The sequence below is a fragment of the Xyrauchen texanus genome, chromosome 19 (genome assembly GCF_025860055.1).
Source record: "Xyrauchen texanus isolate HMW12.3.18 chromosome 19, RBS_HiC_50CHRs, whole genome shotgun sequence".
In the NCBI taxonomy this organism is placed as follows: domain Eukaryota; kingdom Metazoa; phylum Chordata; class Actinopteri; order Cypriniformes; family Catostomidae; genus Xyrauchen; species Xyrauchen texanus.
In genome coordinates, this window is record NC_068294.1 from 3298278 (window position 1) to 3322554 (window position 24277).

Consider the following 24277-nt stretch of genomic DNA (forward strand, 5'->3'; position numbering starts at 1 on the left):
AATAGAGTCCTCATCTCGTGTGAGGGGTCATGATTGTATGCATATGTACAATTTATTCATTTTGGAGTAAAACTTTTTCAATGAGAATCAAATGACCTATAGTGAAATTTTAAATATTAGGGTAGCCAAATCCCTAAATGTTAACCATGACATCTATTTTAGTTCCGTGTCAAACGACCTGCTTTTTACACAACGGCAGATTTATGTTTGACATATTGTCTTAGATTTGACTAATTTGAAAGGTTTTCAGAGGGAATGTTTTCACTGGTAATGTGTGTCAGCTCCAGGTTTTATTTTGGGCGGTCTCTCGGCGGCGCTGACTTTTATCTATCTCACCAACAGGGGTTTCTGTGTTAACTGAGGCTAAATAAACACAGATGAACTGTCGAGCACATTCACAAAAAAAAGTTCTGGCAATGTCTGCCTGACTTCATAAGACTGTTGGAAACCACAAGAGAAGCACGTCACCTCGAACAATCCACTGAGATGGGGTTTTAAACAAGCGAAGCAGACATGTTCCGCCTAGAAGACATTTCTGCAGTCATTGAACACTTATTTTAATACTTAACGCTTGTTATTTGTGAATTACCTCTCATCGATATTTTTCCTTTCCTTTTCTTATCGGACTTTTATTCACTCTCAGTCTGTGTGGGCAGCCGAAATGAAGAATCCGCATCTAATCAATAGTCACTGCAAGATCCTAAATTCGGTGTCTAGAGACAGGAAATTCAAACGGAAAGCGAGAGATCCCATTAAATGTGTCAGTGACGGAAATTTACATTACTTTAAACTGTACAAGAACTCGCATCTCGTGGACGAGACCCTGGGAAATAACAGTGTAAAGGAGTCGCACGATGTGGAAATAATCGCACCGAGGGATGACAGCATCGGACACGATATTTTCAATAGCGCTCTCGATATGAGAATTAACACCGGGATTACTGGAGACATGTCAGACTCGAAACAGAGGTCCAGCTCCGACAAGACAGTCCAAAACAAAATAGCTAAAACAAGCACAGACGTTTCGGGTTTGAGCAGTCAACAGGTTTTTGAGTTGTCTCAGCGCGCAGTCTCACAGGCGCCTACAGGCAGCGACAGGAGCGAGTCCGCGGAATCACACAGGAAACGCGCGGGAGAGTCGTCTGGCGTCGTCACGGAGATCAAAGCCATTCAGCAGACGCGCAGGCTACTAGCGAACGCGCGAGAGAGGACGCGGGTGCACACCATCAGTGCAGCCTTTGAGGCGCTCAGAAAGCAGGTATATTGTCACTGCATTACTCAATTGCAGCATGAAATGCCACTGTCTTCTCTCCTGTGCAGAATAATGTACTCTATTCATACCATAAATCCATAAGGTTCTATCACTGTCAAGGCAACTATAGTAAAACAAATTATATACAGTACAAGCTGAAACATAAAGTGCAATGACAGTTTACAAAAAAGAAGAAAAAAAAGAAAGAAAGCAATTTAAATTTCTTATTTTATAACTTCTCTTGATTTGAGAAATTAGATTTTTTTTCCCCCCAATCACAATATTATGATGTTGATTATTGGATAACACTTTACATGAATGTTTCCTTTGCTAAGGGTTAATAAAGGGGTTCATTAATAACTAATAAGACGTTTACGAACGCATAATATACTGTTATAACAGCATGAATAAAAATGGAGACTTTCTTAATAACATTTATTCAACATTAGTAAGCTACTACAATTTACCTAATGTAAAGTGGACACATATGAACAATTTATTATTAGTTGACAACATTAGAAACCTATGTACATAAAGTTAAGTATTGTTTAATGTTCATCAAGCTTTGTTATAAACTGTGAATAAGCATGAAGGTCTAAAAAATATTTTACCAGAGGACTTTAGGAATTTATAGGATTAGGTACACTGTGACACCACTTGGAGTGGCACCATTCTTTTGACATAATTGACAAGGAAAGTGACAAAAGAAGTGAGTCGACACGTTACAGAAATGAATGACATAGCCTAATCCCTTCTTTTAATCTCACTTTAATTGTCTATATTTGCCTTGTGACATAAATCATGAGGGCATTTAATGTTTTTGATTACTCAAAGTATTTATGTGAGTTAAAAAGGGCTCACCATCTGACAATATTGCATTCATGTTGTTATATCCACACATCACAGATTTATAATTATATGCCCCTGTATAAACCGTTAACAAAGTGAACATTCATGTAAGTGTCATGAATGTATGTGATAATTGTAAGAAAAAATATAGCTGCAAGCAGTGATGACGGGCCCAAGCACCATGGGTCCATTTCCATCTGGTGGCCTTCGGTAAACAATGCAAGGTGGACACATGCATTTGGTATTTGACATTATTCTAAACCATTTTGAAGTCTGTTGTAAGAGCCTCACTTCCTGCTGCCAGTTGGTGGCAATATGATCGTGACCCATAATAGCTGCATAAATGTGGTCAGCCCCTATTACCAAACATACAGCTGAATTCTCATCAAAATCATACAATGCACACAGAAGATATAAGGAACTTCCTGTTTCACATTTTTTGCATAAATGTATTGCTGCGCCATGGCAACACCATTCAAAATATCAAAATTAATTCACAATTTAGCATCTATGATGTCTTGGCATGATGTTGCACAAATTTGGTGCAAGTCACATAAATTGTAGATATGCACCAATTGCAATTTTCTAAAAGTGTAACCTGCCGATACCGGGTCTTTCTAAGAGCTATTATTGACCACATATACAAACAAAATCTACCTTTCTTCTATGCAAATTTTTATTTTCATAATAAAATAAATTATTAAACATTACAGGATCTTCTCTCACTTAAACAACTCTCAAAATAAAGTGCTCTGTGACTAGAAAGAGGTAGAAATAACAATTAACTGCAAATTAGTTGCTTTATATAACAGATGTCATTTTCCACTATTTTTATAAATGGACCCTTTTCTCTTTATTACTCGTCTAACAAAACAATTCCAAAGATCTGAAAAACTTACGCTCAACTTACGTTAGATGTCCATATATCAGTTGTAAAACTGATTGCTGCTTCGGGATTGGCTTGTACCTGTCAACACTCCCGGTTTTCCCGGGAGTCTCCCGTTTTGTTATTTCTCCCAAAAAACCTCCCGTAATTTGTATGGCCCAAACCACATTATATGAATAATCAAATCAATATATTATTCCAAGGTGGTCCAGTTGCCAGATCTTGAATGAAACGCATCCTACTCACACAATCGACACATCATACACATTACAAATCATTTATGACCACAATCTGGCAACCTACAACCCATTTGCGCTGTTGATATATGCGCAGGCAGTAGACGCGGGATGTTAAATCAAGCATCACTGGTAGATGGGAGAAGACTCACCTGGTGCTCCGGTGAAAAAAACAAAATATACATGTACATTTAACAACAGCTGGATGGAAGAATTGAATTTCATATCCCGAAGCCATATCGACAATGCCCACCCCTTTTGCAATGTGTGTCACACTGATTTTAATATCGGACACGGTGGGAAAAATTACGTTACTCAGCACTTTAAATCAAAACGGCATAATTTTTATGTATTTAGCCTGCCTCTGCCATCCAGCACCCCACTTCCCTTTCCTGGATTTGTGTACCCAAATGTTTACAGATAACAGGCTGCGTGTGTGACATGACACGAGATTAAACAACTCGGGCAACGCAACGTCGGAAAGTACCTCCTACTCTGTATTGAGGAAATTTATCCGATTTCTGAACCCTTTGTCCTCAACTATAGAGAACGGCTGGTCATCCAGGGCCATGAATTCCATAATTTTCCTCGTAATTGCTTTGGTTTTTTCGCTGCTCATACCAAGGGATGATAGGAAAGGCTGCTGACTTGTGACTGGTTCTGAGCTCTGGCTAGCTTTAGCCGCTTTCACTTTTTAGCTTCTTTTTTAAAATGGGCATTTTCAGCTGGGTGATGGTGTTTTAAATGTCTAATTAGGTTTGTTGATCCGAAAGTTATTGTGGTGGTTCCCCCACGGTTTACTTTGGCCTTACAATTATTACACATTTCAAACTTTATGTATTTTTCACTCACAGTGAAGATCTTCCACGCGAATTACATGTTTATGTGCGGCTGTGACGTTATTGCCTGCGCCGCTGGCAACAAAACGGACCGTCTTGGAATCGGAAAGACGTGAGGCTGGTCACCGGTCCGGGCCAAGCATGCGGAAAATCGGCTAATTCCGGTCCCTGGCCGGTCGATCGGTGCATCTCTAATAAATCCCTTAGGAGGAGTATTTAAAAGTTCATGGCCTGCAATTAAAAAAAAAAGCACATTCAATCCAAACTGGCCGACTTTCTGTTGAGCGAATCTAATGACTGTAATTTTGAAAGTTGTCCGGCTTGATGAAAACAAAATATGTAGAATGTTTGGTGACTGTAGAAGAAACTGAACCCCCACCACTGAAATTATTCTAAAAGAATTTGAAACAATTCAGGTAAACATAAGAGGAATATTTCAAAGTATGTTAAACATGCCACACTTCCTTCTGCCAGTTGGTTTTGCTACGACCATGATCAACAATAACCACATTAATGTTATTAGCCCACAATGCCAAACATTTGGCTCAATTTGTATGTAAATCACACAACACACAGAAGATATCAGACACTTCCTTTTTCCCATTTTTGACTTTATTTTATCACGTCGCCATGGCAACACTGTTCGATATATCAAAATCTGTTCACAATTTAGCATCTTCAATGTCTTGGCATAATCTAAATGTGATGACAGTCTCATGAATCACTTAGGAGGAATATATATAAGTTCAGAGACTGCAATATAAAAAAATCTAAAATGGCCAACTTCTTGTTGAACAGACTTAATGACTATAATTATGAAAACTATATATTACCAATTTGGGGGACTGTAGGTGAAAATAGGGGTGCCAGAAAAGGGGACCCCCTACATGCCAATGCGAGAACTTTTCCCCAGACCTAATGGCCAACGACTGATGTGTGTGCAAAATTTCATGAAATTTTAAGCATTCCAAGTGCCATGGTGACAACATTCAAAATATAAAAAATCTTTTCACAATTTAGCATTTACAATGTCTTGGTATGATGTTGCACAAATTTGTTGCCAGTCACAATCCCAGTCACTAATAATCTAGTTAATGTACTTAAAAGTAATTAAATTATTTAAAAGTTGTTAATTGTAATCTGATTACTAAAATTTAAAATCCTTAATACTTCCTTTTGACAAAAAGTAATTAATTAAATTAACTAATTACTTTATCACACAAATCCCAACACTGCTTATTCCATTCAATACAATGTTGAAACCTGTAAAATGCACCTGTGGCAGAACGGAGGGCAGGGTCAGGTCGTGATTCTGCATACCTGGCCCCTATTTAGGCTGATGAAGCCTGAGAGGGATAAAGGCGACCGGAGATGGCAGTGTGACAGAGAGAGTGTTACGGGCAGTTGCCCGACACCTGTGTGTATTTGTATTTGTGATAAGTTTATTATTAAAATATTATTTATATTATCAAGCTGGTTCTCACCTCCTGCTTTCCACTGAACTTTGTTACACCCGGGAAAGAGGATGGATGTGCCGTAGTAGAGTCCTCGCCACTGCCATCCACCCCAACGGAGCAGCCGCTGCCATCCGCCGGGGGACGTAGGAATGGCCGCCGACTGCGAGGGGAGGAGGGGCTCCTAACCGACCGCCTGGAGTGGTCAGGGCCACTGCCAGGGGCGGAGGAGACCCCTACCAGCTGCTGACCCCTTCTGTCCACCGGAACGCAGCGGGGCGTTCCGTTTGCTAGGGGCTGGAGGACTGCCTCCTATTCACCCGGGGAGGTGCGGCTGTCATCCACTAGAGGGTGGAGGAGTGGCCGAGGGCCAGGCTATGGCGTATCAGAGAACCGGTGAGTAAATTATGTACTTTTTTCTTCTCTCTCTCTCTCTCTCTCCTGCTGCCGCTCCACGTTGGCCTTTTCCCTGGCTTTCTAAATATTAGTGTTTTAATTTGGTACAAGTACCATATTTTTTGTTGTTGTTGTTTCCCTCACCTTGCCCCCTCCCTGCCCGGCCTGAGAGAACGAGGGACGAATGTGGCATTGTGGAGGGTGGGGCCAGGTGTGTATTTGTCTTTTTGGTTAAGTTAATCATTAATTTATCATTTATATTGTCAATCCGGTTTTTGCCTCCTCCTTTCCATTGAACTGTGTTACAGAATCTATTAAATCATGGTTAGTTTTAGGGTTTGGGTAAGGGGGTAGACTATATGATTAGGTGTAGGTTTGGGTAAGAGGTTGAATTTAGAAAAAATCTTATTAACATCATTCATCGGCTCATTTACTTTTCTCTATGGGGCCAAATTTTTACTTTTTTGTACAATCCAACTCATACAATTTCACCATCTCATAATATTATTATGATTTGTCATGAGACCTGGATAGTATCTATTCTCTACCAACTGTACTTTTTGAGGCATTAAGTCCTCAAAATCCTTACACAGGAGCGATTTTTACACCTTTTGTCAGATTTTAATGCTCCAATCCCCTCTTCCAGGTACCCTGCTACTCTTATGGGCAGAAGCTTTCCAAGCTGGCTATATTAAGAATAGCTTGCAACTACATACTGTCCCTAGCTCAGCTTGCAGACCTGGACTATTCCCCAGACCACCGCAATATGAGCTTCAGAGAGAGTGTGGAGCAGTGCACTCGAACTCTACAGGCCGAGGGACGCTCCAAGAAGAGGAAGGTAAATAGTTGTGGGGAAGATGTTTTCCAGGGTCTAATGAAGGAGCTCTGTATCCTGTGCACAAGGCTCCAAGCACACTACTGATGTGTGGTTACAGTATATGATGAAACCAAGAAACTAGGACTTATCCTCTCATATTTAAACTGGCCATGTATTTTGAGCATTTGCTAGTAATAAAGTCGTCATTTTTATTTGTATAGCTCTTTTCACAACACACATCTTTTCAAAGCAGCTTTACAGAAAATCATACATTATATATTACAGTTTCATTTTCTGTTAAAGTCTTAAAGTGCTCATTGTGTCATTTGATTAGATATTATTGTAAATTGTGTATACAAATGAAATAATAATTGTATTTATAACCCTAGTGAGCAAGATGAAGGCAACAGTGGCAAGGAACACAAAACTCCATAAGATGTTGATTAATGGAGAAAAATAACCTTGGGAGAAACCAGACTTACTGTGGGGAACAGTTCCCCTCTGACTAACATCATGAATATAATGCCAGTATTAGTTATTTGTGTGCAATGCAAGTCATGGCTTAAAATGTGTAAACTAAGTAAGTGTTAAGGGTCAGTGTTTAAACATCAACTGTGTTTGAACTGTAAGATTAATGATCAATGTCTTTGAAGTACATCCTGGATTAACTGCAGAAGTTCACATAGATGCAATAGTCCTTGTTATTTGGCTGATGAAGACTTTTGTTGGCAATTAAATGATAGTGTATGTATTCCATTTCAAGATCGTAGTCCATCAATAGATAAAGGTGATGCAGGCAGAGATCAGTGAGGTGCATCGCAGTTCAACTTGCAGATCGTTTGGGTGAGGTTCGGTGTGGTCCATCATAAGTCCAAGGTTCAGGAAGTGGCATATATACAGTTGGAGTTGGCATCAGTTCATTCTCTGAAGTGCATCGTAAAAGATTAAAGTGATGTCTGGCTAGCACCGGCTGCATTTAGTCATCATCACTCGACAGCGACACATAGCAGTGGAGTCCAACACCAAGCAGGAACGGAGTTGCATCTGGCCGGCTCTGGTAATGGAAAACAATTGAATAATATTAGCATAGATAATAATAAAGTTATCTGTAATCATTTTGGGGAAGAAACTTACCATCTGAAGTTAGATTATAGCGCAAGTATGCTACAGTACATGTTTGACCACTTCAAGCAGAGCTCAAACCCATGCTTCTCGTGTGAATAATGACATTAGCCCACCAAACTGAATAATTATAGACTGGGTAGCAGAAAGTTAAGTCAGAACAGTATTTCGTATCCTTTGGCATAATTCTGTCATGCTATCCCTTGCATATTTTCTGTAAGGGATAGTAGTAACCAAGGCACAACATACATTATTTGTATATATACCAATTAGAAGGCATTTCCCCTCTTCCTAAGAATGATCCCATAAAATTCAATTTTCTACTTTTGTCAGAGGCAGGACTGGGTGTTTCACCAGCTACACTGTGAAAATTTCCCTGGTGAATAAATGGAGTGATTAATGTGTTTTTGTGGGGAGTTTTATGATAAAGGCATCTGTATATTGAGTTTCAATATCCTGCAGTGCTCTCCTGTATCTACATGCGTGTTTCCTCCGTAATGATGATTGTAGTGCTGAATGGCTGGTGTGCTCATTTTGTTTTTTTCAATGAGCTGCTCATTTTCCCTGATCCTCACTTACTTTAGAAAGGTTTTTTGGGGGAGGGTAAGGTTGTTTCTTCAATTTTAGCACAGGCTTAATCCTTCATCATAAAGAGATATTTCATCCAAAATGGAAAATTCTGGAATCATTCACTCACCCTCATGTCGTTCCAAATAAGGGATGTCAAAATTGCCAGTTCTTCAGTACCAAGTTGACACGGAGTACACGACTTAATCCGGTACCCAAGTACTGTCACACGCTTATTTGAGTGCATGCTCTGTTACACCATTTACACCGAAATGCTATGGCGTCAGAGCCATAGCTCGACCATGAGCTGAGAAGCGATCAGATGAGTGCTCATGCTAAATGCGGTCATGTGGCTGTGCTGTGCCACATGACAATGTGTTTCAATGTGTAAAATGTGCTTCAGATGCGGGATTTATGTAAACACAGTCGAGTGATTGCAAAGAGGTGGAACTGAGCATTAGGCTGTCAATTGACCATTCACTAAGCTTCATCCCCCTTGGTTACCATTGCTCACTCTAACAAGCTTTAAAGAACTTCTCAAACTAATTAATGGGAGATTGCCGTAAATGGCACGTTTTTGGCAAGATATTCTCAAACGGTATTGATAATATTCTTATGTGAGCTGGAATGAAGTGTGACATTTTAAAGCATATTTATCTCACATTTTTTTGTAAAAGAAATGGTTAAACTATACAGTAATTTAATTGAAAACTGTGGAGAATATGAATCAGAATTGAGGCAAATGATCACAGTCACTTGAAAAGAGAAAAGCGTAATTTGATGGTGATTACACACCTATAACTTTAGTGAACAGAACTACTCATAATGTCTCAAAACATACTCACTATTCCCTTTACTATAACCTGAATCAATACATAAATGAATGCATTTTAAGTTATTAGCTTTGATCTACCTTGTAGCAAATGTAGGTATCCTAACTGATTTTATGCAGTACATTATACATGTTCATTTTAGAATAAGGGCTGACACAGTTTAATCTATAGCATGCACTTAACGGGATTTATTGAATTTTTTTAAACAACTCAAACACGCATTACTCCTGTAAACTCTTGTTGGAAAAAAGCAAAAGCTTGTCAGAGAAATGGCTGACGGCAGAAAGGCTTTTAAGGCAGGGTTTAGCAAAGGGTCAATTATGTGTTAATATTACTCAAACAAGAATACTATTGAAAAGAAAACCACTCATTGTTCTTAATTTATGTCCTTAGTTTTTTTTATTACGGTTTTTATTTGACTTTATACTTAGTTCCTTATTATACTGTAACTGTTTACCTGAATAATTACTTAAATTTGGCTGTGATGCATTACTAAGTAATTAATTACTGTAATTAAATTATTTTTTTCAATGAAAAAAGAAAAGTAATGGATTATTCTTAATTTATTTGTAATATCATTAGTTACTTCTCATATAATTACGTTAAATACTGTATAGACTCTAGAACAAAACAATAAAACAATAGTGAATTTAATATCAAAATGTAACATCTAATGTCAATTCTTTGTTCATGAATAATTCATTTGATTTTATGTGATTTATTTGAAAGAATTAAAGAACAGTTTCATGTCTGTCCTTGTATTTTTCATCTGATCGAGGTTGATGAGGGTTTTAGAAAGTAATTAGTAATAAGTAATGCAATTACTTTTCAGACAGAGTAATTAGTACAGTAATCTAATTACACTGTAGATGATGTAATTAGTAGTTAGTATGTAAGTACTTTTTTTAGAGTAACTTACCCAACACTGCTACTGGTGGTGAAAAAATTCACTATGATGGTAGTCATTCTGCATAACACCTTTTGTGTTCCATGGAAGGGAGTCATGCGGGTTTGGAACAACACCAGAGTGAGTAAACGATGACAGACTTTTCATTTTTGAGCGAACTATTCCTAAACAAACCAAAGCGTTTTAAGTAATCCACAAAACAACAATAATGTTAGCAAATGTGTTGATGTGGTGTGACAAATCAAACCATTGACTGATAGCTGCTGTAAAACAACATGAATGTGCAACTGTATACTGTGTACTTCATTTAGACATGAAGTGTCTTCAAAAAGCTCAACAGATTATGTGCAAAGGCCACATTCCACCTCTATGTGAGCTAATACGTTCCTTCAGCAAAGCACATTGAAGAGGAAATGGGTTGAGTGCCCCCCTCCCCTCGTCAGAGCCAGACACCAGATGTTTGCAACACTAGCTGGGAAGTCCTGCTGGCGCCACTCAGGGCAGAGGGCAGAGGGAAGGCACGCGAGCCGGAGCCCAGAGAACTCACTCGCTCCAGAAATTGGCACATTCCCCAGCGCGCTCTTGGCTGACTCCCCAGTTCTCCCTTAGCCATCTGTTCTAAAAAAAACACTTTGAAATAAAAAACACAGATCATCACTCTCGGAGGATACGGCACCAAAGAGCAGCTGTTACAGACACGAGGGGGGAATGGGGGGAGGGTTAGGAGGAGGGGCGCCATCTGAGAAAGAAATCCCTTTGTCAAGCAGAGCCAGTGAGTCTGAGGGGAGAAATGTTTTGGCACAGCCAACGATGAAAAGCACTGTGTGAACATGGAAATGTGCGGGATTGTTGCAGTTCTGCAGCATTTGTGATACACTCAGAATTATGTCCATTTACAAACAATTATACCACTATCTTGTCAAATGCCTAGTGCAAATGTTGTCTTTTTAAAGTTTTGTTTGCACTTTTTTAGTTTTTGATTTCTTGCATTAACCCAATTCTGTCATCATTTACTCGCTCTCATGTTGTCTTGAACTCATGTCTTTCTTTCTTCCATGGAACACAAAAGGAAATATTTAGCAGAATGGGTTTTCCATACTGTACAATGAAAGTGAATGGTGACCATGGCTACCCCTGGGCCACTTTCATTACAGAATTTTCATTTGGGGGTGAACTATGCCTTTAACTAATATGACATAATTAAGACAATGATAATTATCTAACTTTTTGTTGTTGTTGTTCACAACAGGAATAAAATGAAGTATTCTGTGGCTTTGAAGAGAGAAGGACCTCAATCCATTATAAAATGAAGACACTATACCCATGAAGAAGCATCCTGCAATTTAATTACCGGTATCTAAAATCATGCCATGTGCCAATCACTAATGAATCTATCAAGACTTCATGAATTCATCTTTCTTGAAAATCTCTTCATATAATTATATTATTCTTCATTCAATGAAATATACTATATACATTGATGTAAATGGCAAATAACTTTAACATTCATCAGCTGCTTTAGTTTATGTTAATCTAGGAAACTGAACCATTATGAGATGTGGTTTAGTCAGCCAGGTTCCATGCCAAGTTTTAGGGTACGTTTACACAACAACGATGTACTTTTTTAAAGTTTCGCGTACAGATGACAATGTTGTCAATACGATCCCTGTTCACACGGATTTTGTCTGGATGGACGATGAGGTTGCTTTATTACTACAAGTGACTCTGGACTATAAAGCATGGCACCTTTTTAAGGACTGCAACTGGTGATCTCAAGTTGGTCTGTTCGCCCTGGAGGTAAGGACGAAGTTCTCGAAGTTCATGCCTATAGACTGAACATGTAATACACGTGCACATGACGTCATAATTTTCACAAATTTGCACTTTGAAACCCGTTTTCAAAAAACGCTTTTTAGTTTTCAGGCCCCAAAACGCTGTTGTCGTGTAACGAACAGCCAAAATGCATAAAAAGTTTCGGTTTTTAGTTAAAAACGTTGTCTTGTAAACGGCCCCTTAGTCTGTATCAGGATCATTTACTATTTGACTTGTAAATGAGGTGTCATACAAAGATACATTTACATATATAGAACTTTGTTTTGGGTAAATAAACCAGTCAGTTCAATCAGAAAAAACTTGTCAATGTAATAAGAGATAGCTAAAAATAAAATAATAAATACAATAGCAAGCAGTATAGTGGCAAGAAAAAGTATGTGAACCCTTTGTAATTAGCTGGTTTTCTGCATTAATTGGTCATAAAATGTGATCTCAACTTCATCAAAGTCACAAGTACAGACAAACACAATGTGCTTACACTAACAACACACAAATAACATCTCTAATGTATTTATTTAACATCTCCCATTAAACATTCACAGTGCTGTGGAAAAAGTAAGTGAACCCTTATATTTACAGCGATAACCTCAACCAAGCGTTTCCAGTAGCTGCGGATTAGACCTGCACAATTTTCAGAAGGAATTTTGGATCATTCTTCTTTACAGAACTGCTTCAACTCAGCCATATCATTAGGATGTCTGGTGTGAATGGCTCTCTTGAGGTCAGTCCACAGCATCTCTATTGGGTTAAGGTGTAGGCACTGACTTGGCCACTCCAAAAGGTGGATATTCATTTTTTGAAGCCCTTCTGTAGTGGATTTACTTCTATGTTTAGGGTCATTGTCCTGCTGCATCACTCACTTTCTACTGAGCTTCAGCTGGCGCACAGCCACCCTGACATTATCCTGTAGGACAGTGGTTCCCAACCCTGTTCCTGGAGGCCCCCAACAATTGCATAGCTCTACTAGCGAAATAATGAGTTGAATCAGGTGTGTTTGATTAGGGAGATATACAAATTGTGCAGTGTTGAAGGTCTCCAGGAACAGGGCTGGGAACCACTGCTGTACGATATCTTGATAAATTTGAGAATTAATTTTCCCCTCCATGATGGCAAGCGGCCCAGACCCCGAAGCAGCCCCAAATCATGATACTGCCTCCACTGTACTTCATTATTGGGATGATGTTTTTTATGTTGGTTTGCGTTGCCCTTTTTAAGCCATACATAGTGCTGCGTGCTCTTCCCATACAAATCAACCTTAGTTTCATCAGTCGACATAACATTTTCCCAGTAGTGTTGTGGATTGTCAAGGTGGCATTTTGCTAACTTCAGGCATGCAGCTATGTTTTTGTTGGAAAGCAGCAGCTACATTTGTGGTGTCCTGCCATGGACACCATGACTATTTAATGTTTTCCATATTGTAGACTCATGAACCAAGATGTTAACCAGTTCTAATGATTCCTTCAAATCTTTAGCCATCTTTCTAGGGTTCTTTACCTTATTCTGCGGTGTGCCCTTTGAGTCATCTTGGCTGGATGGCCACTTCTAGGGAGAGTAGCCACAGTACTAAACATCTCCATTTATAGACAGTTTGTCTAACTGTGGACAGATGAATTTCTAAGCTCTTGGAGATAACTGTGTAACACTTTCCAGATATATGCAAAGCAACAATTCTGGATTGTAGGTCTTTTGAGATCTCTTTTTTTATGAAGCATGGTCTACGTCAGCCTGCGATGGACTGGCGACCTGTCCAGGGTGTCCCCCGCCTTTCGCCCAATGTTAGCTGGGATAGGCTCCAGCCCCCCGCGACCCTGTACACAGGATAAGCGGTTGACGATGGATGGATGGATGGATGGTCTACGTCAGCAGATGCTTCTTGTGAATAGCATACTAAAAACATTTCAGTGCTTTTTACAAGTCAAAGTAGCTCTAAACCACACCTCCAATCTCGTTTCATTAATTGGATGCCAGGTTTGCCATCTCCTGACTCTAAATAGCTTTTCTATTTTTGGTTAGATTTTTGTCATTAGCATAGGGGTTCACATACTTTTTTCAACCTACACTGTGAATGTCTGAATGATGTATTTGATATTTACAAGAATACAATCAATTGTGTGTCATTAATTAAAACATTAATTTGCTAGAATTTTGTTATGAAATTGAAATGCATAAATCTTATATATATATATATAAATATATTGTATATATTGAGTATATGAAGTCAAATATATGGATCCCTAATTAAACATAATCCCGATATGTAATATAATTTAATAAACATTTTCTTCCATCTTTCCAGTTCATGTAATATAAAACATGATTAGCAATAGTAACACGTCAGATGTAGTTCACATATTACCCTAGTTTTGTTTAGTTTAAAAATGATACCAAATATTACATTGCTAGATTTTATGGATATAGAATAGCTTTATATATGTACATATTTCCTTCACAGAAATATCTCTATAACCTTCATCTTTGGTCATCAAGAGCAATGTTTCAAGAATTTTATTTACAAAGCAAATTCTTAGATTTTGGCCAGCATTAATTGACCATTAGGAGTACATATGTACTAAATACTGCTCTATGTCTTATAACCAACATAGTCTCATGACATCTCAAAATAATTAGTATGAAATGGCTTAATCGTAAGATATCTTATGACCACTGATACGAAAAGTTTACATTTATTCCCATACAGACCAACCAAACAACAAACTGAATTTCAAATCAATACAATACAGGCATCCAATTTTTGCTATCCTCCTATTCAATACTTTATTTTAAGAAAGGAAATGTCAGTTAACTAATTTGACTACTCATTGCTTATGCAATACAAATGACTGATGCACCAATAACCTGTAATACGGTTTCCTCGTGTAGTTCTGAAGGTCGATGTTTTCTTTCTTCCAGGGTACACAAAAGATTTGTTCTTATTCAAATCTTTGTTCGGTTTAGGGTGTGAGCAGGGGGTTAGACTTTATGGTTAGGTTTAGGTGTGGGGTTAATATTGTTTGTTGGTTTATTTTTCACTATTAGTGTTAAAGTTGTATGTTTTAGTGTATATTTCTTATGATTTCCCCATCTTGTACTGTTATTATGACTTGTCATGAGACAGGGTTGCTTATAAAACATTATCTGCAAACAAGAAATTTGAAACATCTCTCTGAAAAATAAAATCTAATGGTCTAATGCACAGTCTAATGTATTTCACACAAAACTGCAATGCAAATTACAATCAAATTGCAGAACTGTATATTATCCATAGTTTTCAGAATTGTGTTTGTTCTTAGCCAGAATAAGATGCAAAATGGACCAGACTGTATGCTGATGCAATGCAAAACTAACCATGATCTATCACCTTTAACTTTTGAGCCAGGCTTTTAACCCCATGTTGTTCTAGAGGGATTGTCCCTTTATTAAGCATACTGTAATTTGCTTTGGATAAAACCATATATTAAAACAACTATAGTACGTATTTAAAGAGGAAGCCTCCTCCCACTGTTCTTCCTCGTCTACTTGCTCCACTACATGAAGAAACATCCAGTTCCACGTAGTGAATCACCAGATCCTCCTGTCCACTCTTTCTCTGAAACTGCACATCATTTGGTTTGAGAGTGACTTAATTTAATTCTGTTACTATCACACAAAGTGATTAAATGGCTTTAAAAGACATAGATAGAGTGCCTGGGTTGCACTGACGTGCGGTCTGGGTAGGCAAACTAGGCACTGCCTACCCTGCCAAAATTCAAAAATAAAATGTTTATTAAATAATAAACTTGTATTTGTATTTTTACTTTTTATTCTTGTGATTTATATATGCAATATGTGTGTTATTCCAGTTGTTTAGACGTTATGATGACAAATGTAGCAGTTACGCATAATCAACTAAAAACAAATGGTAGAATAAGCAGTGCTTTTACGGTCCATTCATTGCAGACGACAAGCGGAAAACCCATGTTGCGCATGCGCACTTCGATCCTGTATTCTTTAACATGTACGGCAAAAAGCACAATTCTACTGTGCCTTTTGACGTAAATATGTTATGCCTGTAATCATCTCCGTTACGTATCAGACATGGACCAATTAAAATCGAGATATTCATGGACATTTGCGTAGCTAACGTCATTACACCACAGCTAGCGTACATGCCTAATCCCCGCCAAATTCAAAATCAAAATGACAGCACCGGCCGTAATCACGGAATTAAGAATTTTTTCCAAGCTCGATTTTAATTCCAAATATCAGTTAATTGCACGAGGGAGGTCTACGCCAGCCTTAGATTGACTAGTACAGCAAAAGGGCACAAAAATTATCCGATCATTTCAAACTGATTGGTATGTAAGAAAAGATTGGCTATGTGGCTGTGCTAACAATCAGCGGCTGTACTGCTATCCCTGCCTGCTTTTTTCAACCAGTCAAACTGTTTGGACTTCAGCGGGATATTGTGATTTGAACAACCTGCCCGCAGCTTTAACCAAGCATGAAAAGTCGTCAGCTCACATCCAGTGTCAAATTACACTGAAAACCTTTGGAAAATCTCTGACCGACCTTGCACTTGACGAGCAAAGGAAGCTGTATATAACCTACCACAATGAAAAGGTAAAGGATTGTTGTATTGTATCTTCTGTTATAAAGATGAAGATTGCACATAAAAAAATAAGCACATAATGTTGTAAAAAATAAACAACTTATGTTCTGTTATATGTTCTGTGTTTTGACTACTGAATTTTGTATATTAATATCTAATGAAGATATATTAACAAAATCGTATATATTATATATAACACATATATAAAATACATACATTTCTTGATATGCCGCGCTTGTGCGTAACGTTCACTGTGTGTGTGTGTGTGTGTGTGTGTCTGTGAGAGAGAGAGAGAGAGAGAGAGAGAGAGAGAGAGAGAGAGTACACGATATACATCCTGATTTTTTTTACATTTTTTTTTTTATTGACAAATAATTCATCCTGATTTTTACATTTCTTGATATGCCGCGCTTGTGCGTAACGTTCACTGTTATTACGTATTATTAGCTTAAACAATAAATCAGGTAATCTGGCTTTCATAACTCAGTGCCTAGCCTCTTTAAGACATCACCGCACGTCACTGCTGGGTTGCATATTGATAACTTTTACTTTGGAAGTTTGATAAAGGGAAGAATACATATTAAACCACTGTTTAACTGTTTGCTTGCACTATATGGCAAATAAACCATGTGAAGACTTTTTCTGAGTGAACTATTACTTTAAGTGTGATGACGGGATCTGCAGTGACGTCATCACAGCCGCGCTAACCGGACTGTATATTTACTCATACATCATGTTTTCGTTTACTGTTTTTTCTTTGGTACACACAATTCTTTTCACTGTTTATTCGTGTTAGTTTTGGTACAAGTTCCCTTCAAAACCCGCTGCTATATCAAGGTACTCTCATTTCTGGATGTAGTTGTTTGTGTATGCTCATTCATAGGTGCACACATCTATGGGTATCTCAACTCACTACATCCCATTCATTCATGCAATAGTTTACAACTCCCCATTAATCACACAGATACATGTTTTGTTACATATACTTTTACAATTATTATTTTAACTCAACATTTAATCAGTTGCAACGTGTTTTAGGATAAGGGGTAGTCCATTTTACCAGTAGGGGGAGGCGTTGCGTGTATTTTTGCCTTTGAGTTAGTGGTGTAGTTTAGATTGTGTAATTAATTCATTATGTGTAAAGTATTTTTCAGTTTTTTGCACTTTATGTATAAATGAGCACCCTTACCATTGATCACAATAAAACGCATTTTTTGATTATTCCTGTGAATCCTGGGCCATCATATCTCCTCCCCTTGACACACGTATATGACAAAGTGTCCAATTAATTTCTGAGGTCACTGTATATATTTAACCTACACAAAATACAATAATAAGACAACACCAATAAGACTGATGGCACTAAACATAGTTATCCAATGTTATGATCTGGCCATAACAAGACATGGAAAAAACATACCTTCTTTCTTCCAAGTAAATCATTTCAACCTAACACGGTCTAAATCACGTCTCAGACATTTAATGGCGTATATGACGTAACCAAATCAAAACCATTTGGATTGGGCTTTAAGTGTACACATTAATCTTTAAACATTAGAAAGCATCTGTGTTATTTCATTTGCAAATATAAATGCATTAAACTACTCTTTGCACACAGGAAGACTGAAGATTGTTTATGCCAGCTGGTCTTAACCGCAGTTCATTCAGCTCATTACAGTTCCTCAAACAGTTTCGGAAGCCAGAGAGGAAACATTAGTATCTTGTGTAAACACTTCTGTTGAAATCAAATATGTCAGCCAGATATATATATATAAAATCACTCAGTATTACTCGTCAAATCTGGCGTGGGACAGTTTTTTTGTTTGGGACCTCCCATCAAGATGCAGCGCAAAGATAAAAAAAAATAATAATAATTATCTTCACTAGCAACTGTCCTGTTGAATGTATTTTTTGTGTAATTGCTCCATCTGTTGGAAGACTACATGAATTATTGTTAAAAATAAATAAATTTAAAAAGATGTGAGCCTTAAAGGTGTCATGAATTGGATTTTTATTTTATAATGCTCCTTGAGGTTTAATGTTAGTGTAATTTTTTTTTATTTATAAAAAGTAGTTATAGTTTAGGAACTATTGGTCATTTTCTATCCAGTTTTTGTGCCTCTGATTCAAATGCTCAGTTTTTTGGGGCGTGTGTTATTGAAGACTTCAGTGTAAACGCCCACTGTTGTGATTGGGTAACATCTTTGCATGTGGTTAAGTGTAAACACCCCCACCATTTCATGCATGTGGGGTTGTTTTGAAAACTTATGATGGGTTAAAAAAAAAATGACAACTGGAGGAATTCATCCATACATGTTTGATCCAGAGTCTGATCCCAAATTAAGCCCCTCCACAAACACCACAGATACTACAGTACAAGATGACGTATGATGCTTAGAGATTGCTGTGCATTAAAACTAATACACGAGCATCTAACATCAAATTAGTACACATCTAACAGTCTGTGACATATGAAGCAAAACTATTAACATGGATACTCACACTTGTTTGTTGCAACATCACTGTCGGGTCCAATGTAGTTGGCACTGCATCAACTTTTAATTTAATTCTCTCTGCAATGCCTGCTTCGAACTGAAAGAATCATCAGTAAAATGAAGCGAGCAACAAACACTTTCTTACAAGCACAATCCAGGACTTCATTAAAAATAAACGTCTTTATTTCTTAATGTTGGGATCCTTGCGAGGAAATGCAAAAAATCTAGTTTCCCCACAACCTGGCACTGCACAAGGTCTTGACATCTTATGGGGCTTTTCCACTGCACGGTTCAACTTGACTCTGCTCGCTTTTTGGGGGTTTTCCACTATGGATAGTACCTGGTATCTGATAGAGGTAGAGATACCACCTCATTAGAGGTTCTAAGCAAGCCGAGCCGATACTAAATTTGACATCAAAATCCTGCAGATCACTGATTGGTCAGGGAGAATTGTCACTACCAGCGTCACTGGATTTCCGACACGCGACATCAACACGCTAGTTTTAAAGTTAGCAACAGTGATAACAGTATCATTTGTTCACGTCACTTTCGAATTGTGAAAAAAGAAATGGCCACACCATGGCATAAGCGAGGTGCAGACGGTCCAATCGTTAGCAATGAGCGAAATGAAAAAGCCTCTCAGGAAGTGTCTCAGCTGTTGGCCGCTGGCTGCGGACCTACCAACAGTGTAGGGGAAAATAAAAAAATCTTAAAAGCCATCAAGGAAAAGTGGAAGTGGTTCGACCAAATGGACGCTATCTAAACCAGCAAGCAATGGGTTGGAGAGTGCCCTGGACTCAGCCACGATGGAGGATGGTATGTTTTGTTACATTAACTCTATACTCTGTTGAAAGCTTCACTTTATTTAGTTGACCAGCAACTGGAAGCTTGCTTCTAAAACTACCAGGCCAATTTAACTGTTACACTTGTATAAAATCACAATGCAACAACGGCTTTGTGCAGCACAATGAGCTAGTAGCTAACAGCTAGCGGTCGTGTTATTGTTTTGGTCAGTTTGTGTTGTGTTTAAGATGATGTCACGGCAGTAGAGGAGGCTCAACCCACATTGCAAGTGCAAGCCATGAAAAGTAAAGCAAGTAGAATTGAGGCGAGTCGAACAGTAACGTGTAGTGGAAAAGTGCCATTAGTGGCAATAATGAAAAGCTCCAATAATAATTTCAACACTCTACTCTAACGGCAAGACCGGTGGGCGGGCCTAAGCAGTGTCGACGATAAAGTATAAGTTGATCTGTTTATGCAGAGGCTGGCCTGTGCTGATGTAATATCTCACTATGACGTATTAGTGAGGACGAGTCATTTTGGCACCTTGGTTTCAATGTAGCCCTTTTTTGGACTAACGAAGGATTTTTCGGTTCTGAAAGTTACAGTATGTTTTTATAGTGCAATGAACACTTATCTGTCAAAATATCATGGTAAGTTTGATTTTTCCAATTCATGACCCCTTTAAAGTAAAACATGAATGTAAAATATTAATATATATAATATGTTCCAACAATTTGAGCAGATTTGGCAAAGCAAATACTTGGTTTAATACTTTTCAAATACAGCTGATTTTCTGTAAAGCTGAATAAATCATTCTTATTAAAAGTAATATCCAGCATCCAGTGGCGGGTTTACAATTTCTGAGGCCCCAAACAACCCAGGGCACCATTTTGGAAAAAAAATTTGACCAAATTAATTTGTAATAATAATTTTAAATTCTTCCTATCTGCCATTGTAGCGAAGTACATTCAAAATGTTTAATAAAATACAAATCTTGTTACAGACAATTAATACATGTTTTTTCCACAATACAGTGATAAAAAAAGCTATATTTACCTACATATATGTTTACAAAACATTTAGTACGAATCTGTGTGTACGCGCGTGTTTGAACAGGGTGTGCAAAACACTACTTCACCCAGTAACATTTTGAAATTCAGTTGTTACAGTACAATTCAATATTAATATTATAACTCAACAATTATTGTTGTCCAGTTTGTCATTATAATATGATACTGTATTATTACTTTGAGGATTTGTTGTATACAATAGTAATATATTTATGTATTTTTTCATTTACTTTTTTATGTTGCAAAAGGCGGTATTTTATGTCGTAGGCAACATGCGTAACAGTGTTGTAACAGTAAACATACAAGGCATGGTGGTCCATCAGCACACTAGAGAAGAAAAAAACATGGCTGTTTATCAAGCACTGAAATGTGCTTGGTGCAGAATAATCTAGAATAATGTTACAAATTGTAACAGTCACCTCTTTGCAGTCTGAACTTGAACGTTAATCTTTGAGACACCTGCACTAAAAACAGTCTAGACGCAACGCAACGAATGAAACGGAACGCAGGCCTGTCGACATGCGTTTTTGAAATCTGAAGCTCTTATTAACTTTACACAGTGTCTAAAAATGTGCTGGTCTTACATGAGACACTGTGGAAACAGCAAGACGCTGTACAGCAGTCAATGATGTTGGCCCAGCACGTGTTTACATAGAAAAACATAGTAGAAGCACGCAAAAATACGTTATGTGTGAATATCCTCTCATCCGTTTGCGAATATGTTTGAGTGAGCGCGCACTGCGGTCAAGCCAGCCGCCACTTCGAAATGAGCGGTCAAACCACCCGCCCCTATATTTCGTGGTGCGCGTATACACTGGTTATTGCGGTATGACCGTCAGAACTAAAACAGATTAAATTCCTGCGAAGGCAATTTCACATGCATTCATTTATTCTGTCTGTCAGAAAAAAAAAAGAAAGACAGAACGAATTAAAGAAAGACTTTAGCACACCTCACAACCTGTCACTGCATGATATATTGAATTCCAAAATAAGAACCCTCCCAAAACTCATATATTACCTTTTTTGTCCATACATTCAGAAAATCATAAAAATAAAAGTCCTAGCTTCCACAGACCAAATTCACCTCAGGTGGAGAGGACACCTTCTCAAGGTGTGAACTACAATGTTTCAGGACATTCTGATGTTGTATTCCAAAATAAGAGCCCCCCCAAATCTCGAATATTAGATGTTTTGTTTACACATTCAGAAAATCATAAAAATAAAAGTCCTAGCTTCCACATACCAATTTCACCTCATATGGGGAGGATACCTTCTCAAGGTGTGAACTACAATGTTTCAGGACATTCTGATGTTGTATTCCAAAATAAGAGCCCCCCCAAAACTCATATATTACCTTTTTTGTCCATACATTCAGAAAATCATATAAATAAATGTCCTATCTACCACAAACCAATTTCACCTCAGGTGGGGAGGACACCTTCTCAAGGTGTGAACTACAATGTTTCAGGACATTCTGATGTTGTCTTCCAAAATAAGAGCCCCCCAAACTCGAATATTAGATGTTTTGTTTACACATTCAGAAAATCATAAAAATAAAAGTCCTAGCTTCCACAGACCAATTTCACCTCAGATGGAGAGGACACCTTCTCAAGGTGTGAACTACAATGTTTCAGGACATTCTGATGTTGTCTTCCAAAATAAGAGCCCCCCAAATCTCGAATATTAGATGTTCCCCTTCTGTCGCTCTCTCGCGGTCTAGGGGTCTCTCGAGCGCCGATATCCACCTCTGATCTATGAAAAAAGGCCAATGAGAGTTGGCAGTCAGTATTTGCATGTCCCGCCCCCGGACATACAGGTATTTAAGCGGCGCAAATACGGGAGTTCATTCAGGATTTTTCTGAGGAGCCGGAAATGGTCTGGCCACAACAGTGGCTCGGCTCAGCGACGTGGCGGGGGAGACACAACGTCTCGTTCCCTCCATCAGGGAACGGAGATTACATACGTAACCTAGACGTTCCCCTTCTGTCGCACTCTCCATGTTGTGTCAGAGAAGCGACACTAGGGGTCCACTTATAAAGTGACATGCGCTGAGCCGTGTACGTGAACTGCTGATACAGGAGCGAGCAGGTATTCTTACGTGCAGGACGACCAACTGTATCAGGCTGCACGTACCCTTCCCCAATGCCACATTCAAGCCATCAGACTCCTTATCGTTACCCTGGAGGGGGGAACAAGGTGATGGCCGCCAACCTGGGAACAGGCCAGCCTGGCTGGGCCTCTTTTCTCTCTATGTTTCTCGCATAGAGCAACTACGGCCGGGGCCCTTACACGCATTGAGGGAAGGGGGTCTTAGCCCTTCTTTCAGGGTGGAGAAGACCCTGCGGAGGCCACACCTACCCGGCAGGGGAGGCAAAAAGTGGCAAAGACATCAGATGGCCTAACTTAGGACCTATGTGGAAAAGTTGGTGCGGTGGTAGACCCAACCTCGTGGGGGGGGGTAGCGAACAGCACGGCGACCGAGGCAGCTGTAAGTGCCTAGGGAGACACGGGGGTCCGCTCGTGAGGGGACAGTACCGTGGCATTACACACAGGGGGAGTCCGAACAGAAGGCCTTACCTGTGGAGCACCTATACTAGTACAGGGTAACTTGAGGTACCCGCAGTGGCTTGGGTCGGCGAGTTCCTCCGCTGAACTACGGACCCACGAGGGCTAGGGAGGTGTCAACCAGCGACCCGAAGATGGGATCTCCTGGGAACGGAGGCGCACTGTTTTCCCTCGGTTATGGGAAAGGGCGCTAGGCGCAAGCGATTCACTCGGTCAGATCGTCAGCGTGCTACCGAGTTCTACGGGCTCGGACCTGAGAAAACACGGGACGATACTGACTCAACTCAGAGATTGCAGAATCTCGAAAAAGTGTTAGGTGTTGCCCAGCCCGCTGCTCTACAGATGTCTGCTATGGAGGTGCCCCTGGCCAGTGCCCACAAGGACGCAACACCCCTGGTGGAGTGAGCTCAAACCCGCAAGGGGGGGGGCAGGCACGGCCTGGGTGTGATAAGCCAATGAAATGGCGTAGACAACCCAGTGGGCGAACCTCTGTTTGGAGACAGCGTTCCCTTTCCGCTGTCCCCTGAAGCAGACAAAGAGCTGCTCAGAGCGTCTAGTGCTCTGTGTGCAGTCCAGATAGATACTCAAAGCACATACTGGACACAGCAACGAAAGGGCTGGGTCTGCCTCCTCCCGGGGCAGCACTTGCAGGTTCACTACCTGATCCCTGAAGGGTGTGGTAGGAACCTTGGGCACATAGCCCGGTCGCGGTCTTAGGATCACGTAAGTGTCTGCCGGATCGAACTCCAGGCAAGTGTTGCTAACAGAGAACGCTTGCAGGTCCC

At 39.2% G+C, this 24277-nt stretch overlaps 2 protein-coding genes across 3 annotated transcripts in view; one reads left to right on the top strand and one right to left on the bottom strand.

Moving 5' to 3' along the window:
- The first annotated feature begins 426 nt into the window (after positions 1–426).
- LOC127659507 (transcription factor atoh8-like) overlaps positions 427–24277 on the top strand; it is a 29656-nt gene continuing 5805 nt past the window's right edge. The window contains exons 1-3 of one of the 2 annotated variants that reach the window (XR_007972545.1): positions 427–1258; positions 6559–6750; positions 11408–16590. Coding sequence is in view for 1 of the 2 variants with exons in the window: in XM_052149364.1 (XP_052005324.1) it covers positions 662–1258; positions 6559–6750; positions 11408–11413 (795 nt within the window). In the remaining variant the exon portion in view is untranslated. Of the gene's footprint in view, positions 1259–6558; positions 6751–11407; positions 18281–24277 lie in introns of those variants that run through there. The other variant, XM_052149364.1, reaches the window with a different exon arrangement.
- Positions 6941–24277, bottom strand: part of LOC127659496 (lactosylceramide alpha-2,3-sialyltransferase-like) — a 64894-nt gene continuing 47557 nt past the window's right edge. Inside the window, exon 7 of the mRNA XM_052149352.1 lies at positions 6941–7783. Coding sequence (XP_052005312.1) covers positions 7706–7783 — 78 coding nt within the window. The 3' untranslated portion in view covers positions 6941–7705. The remainder of the gene's footprint in view (positions 7784–24277) is intronic.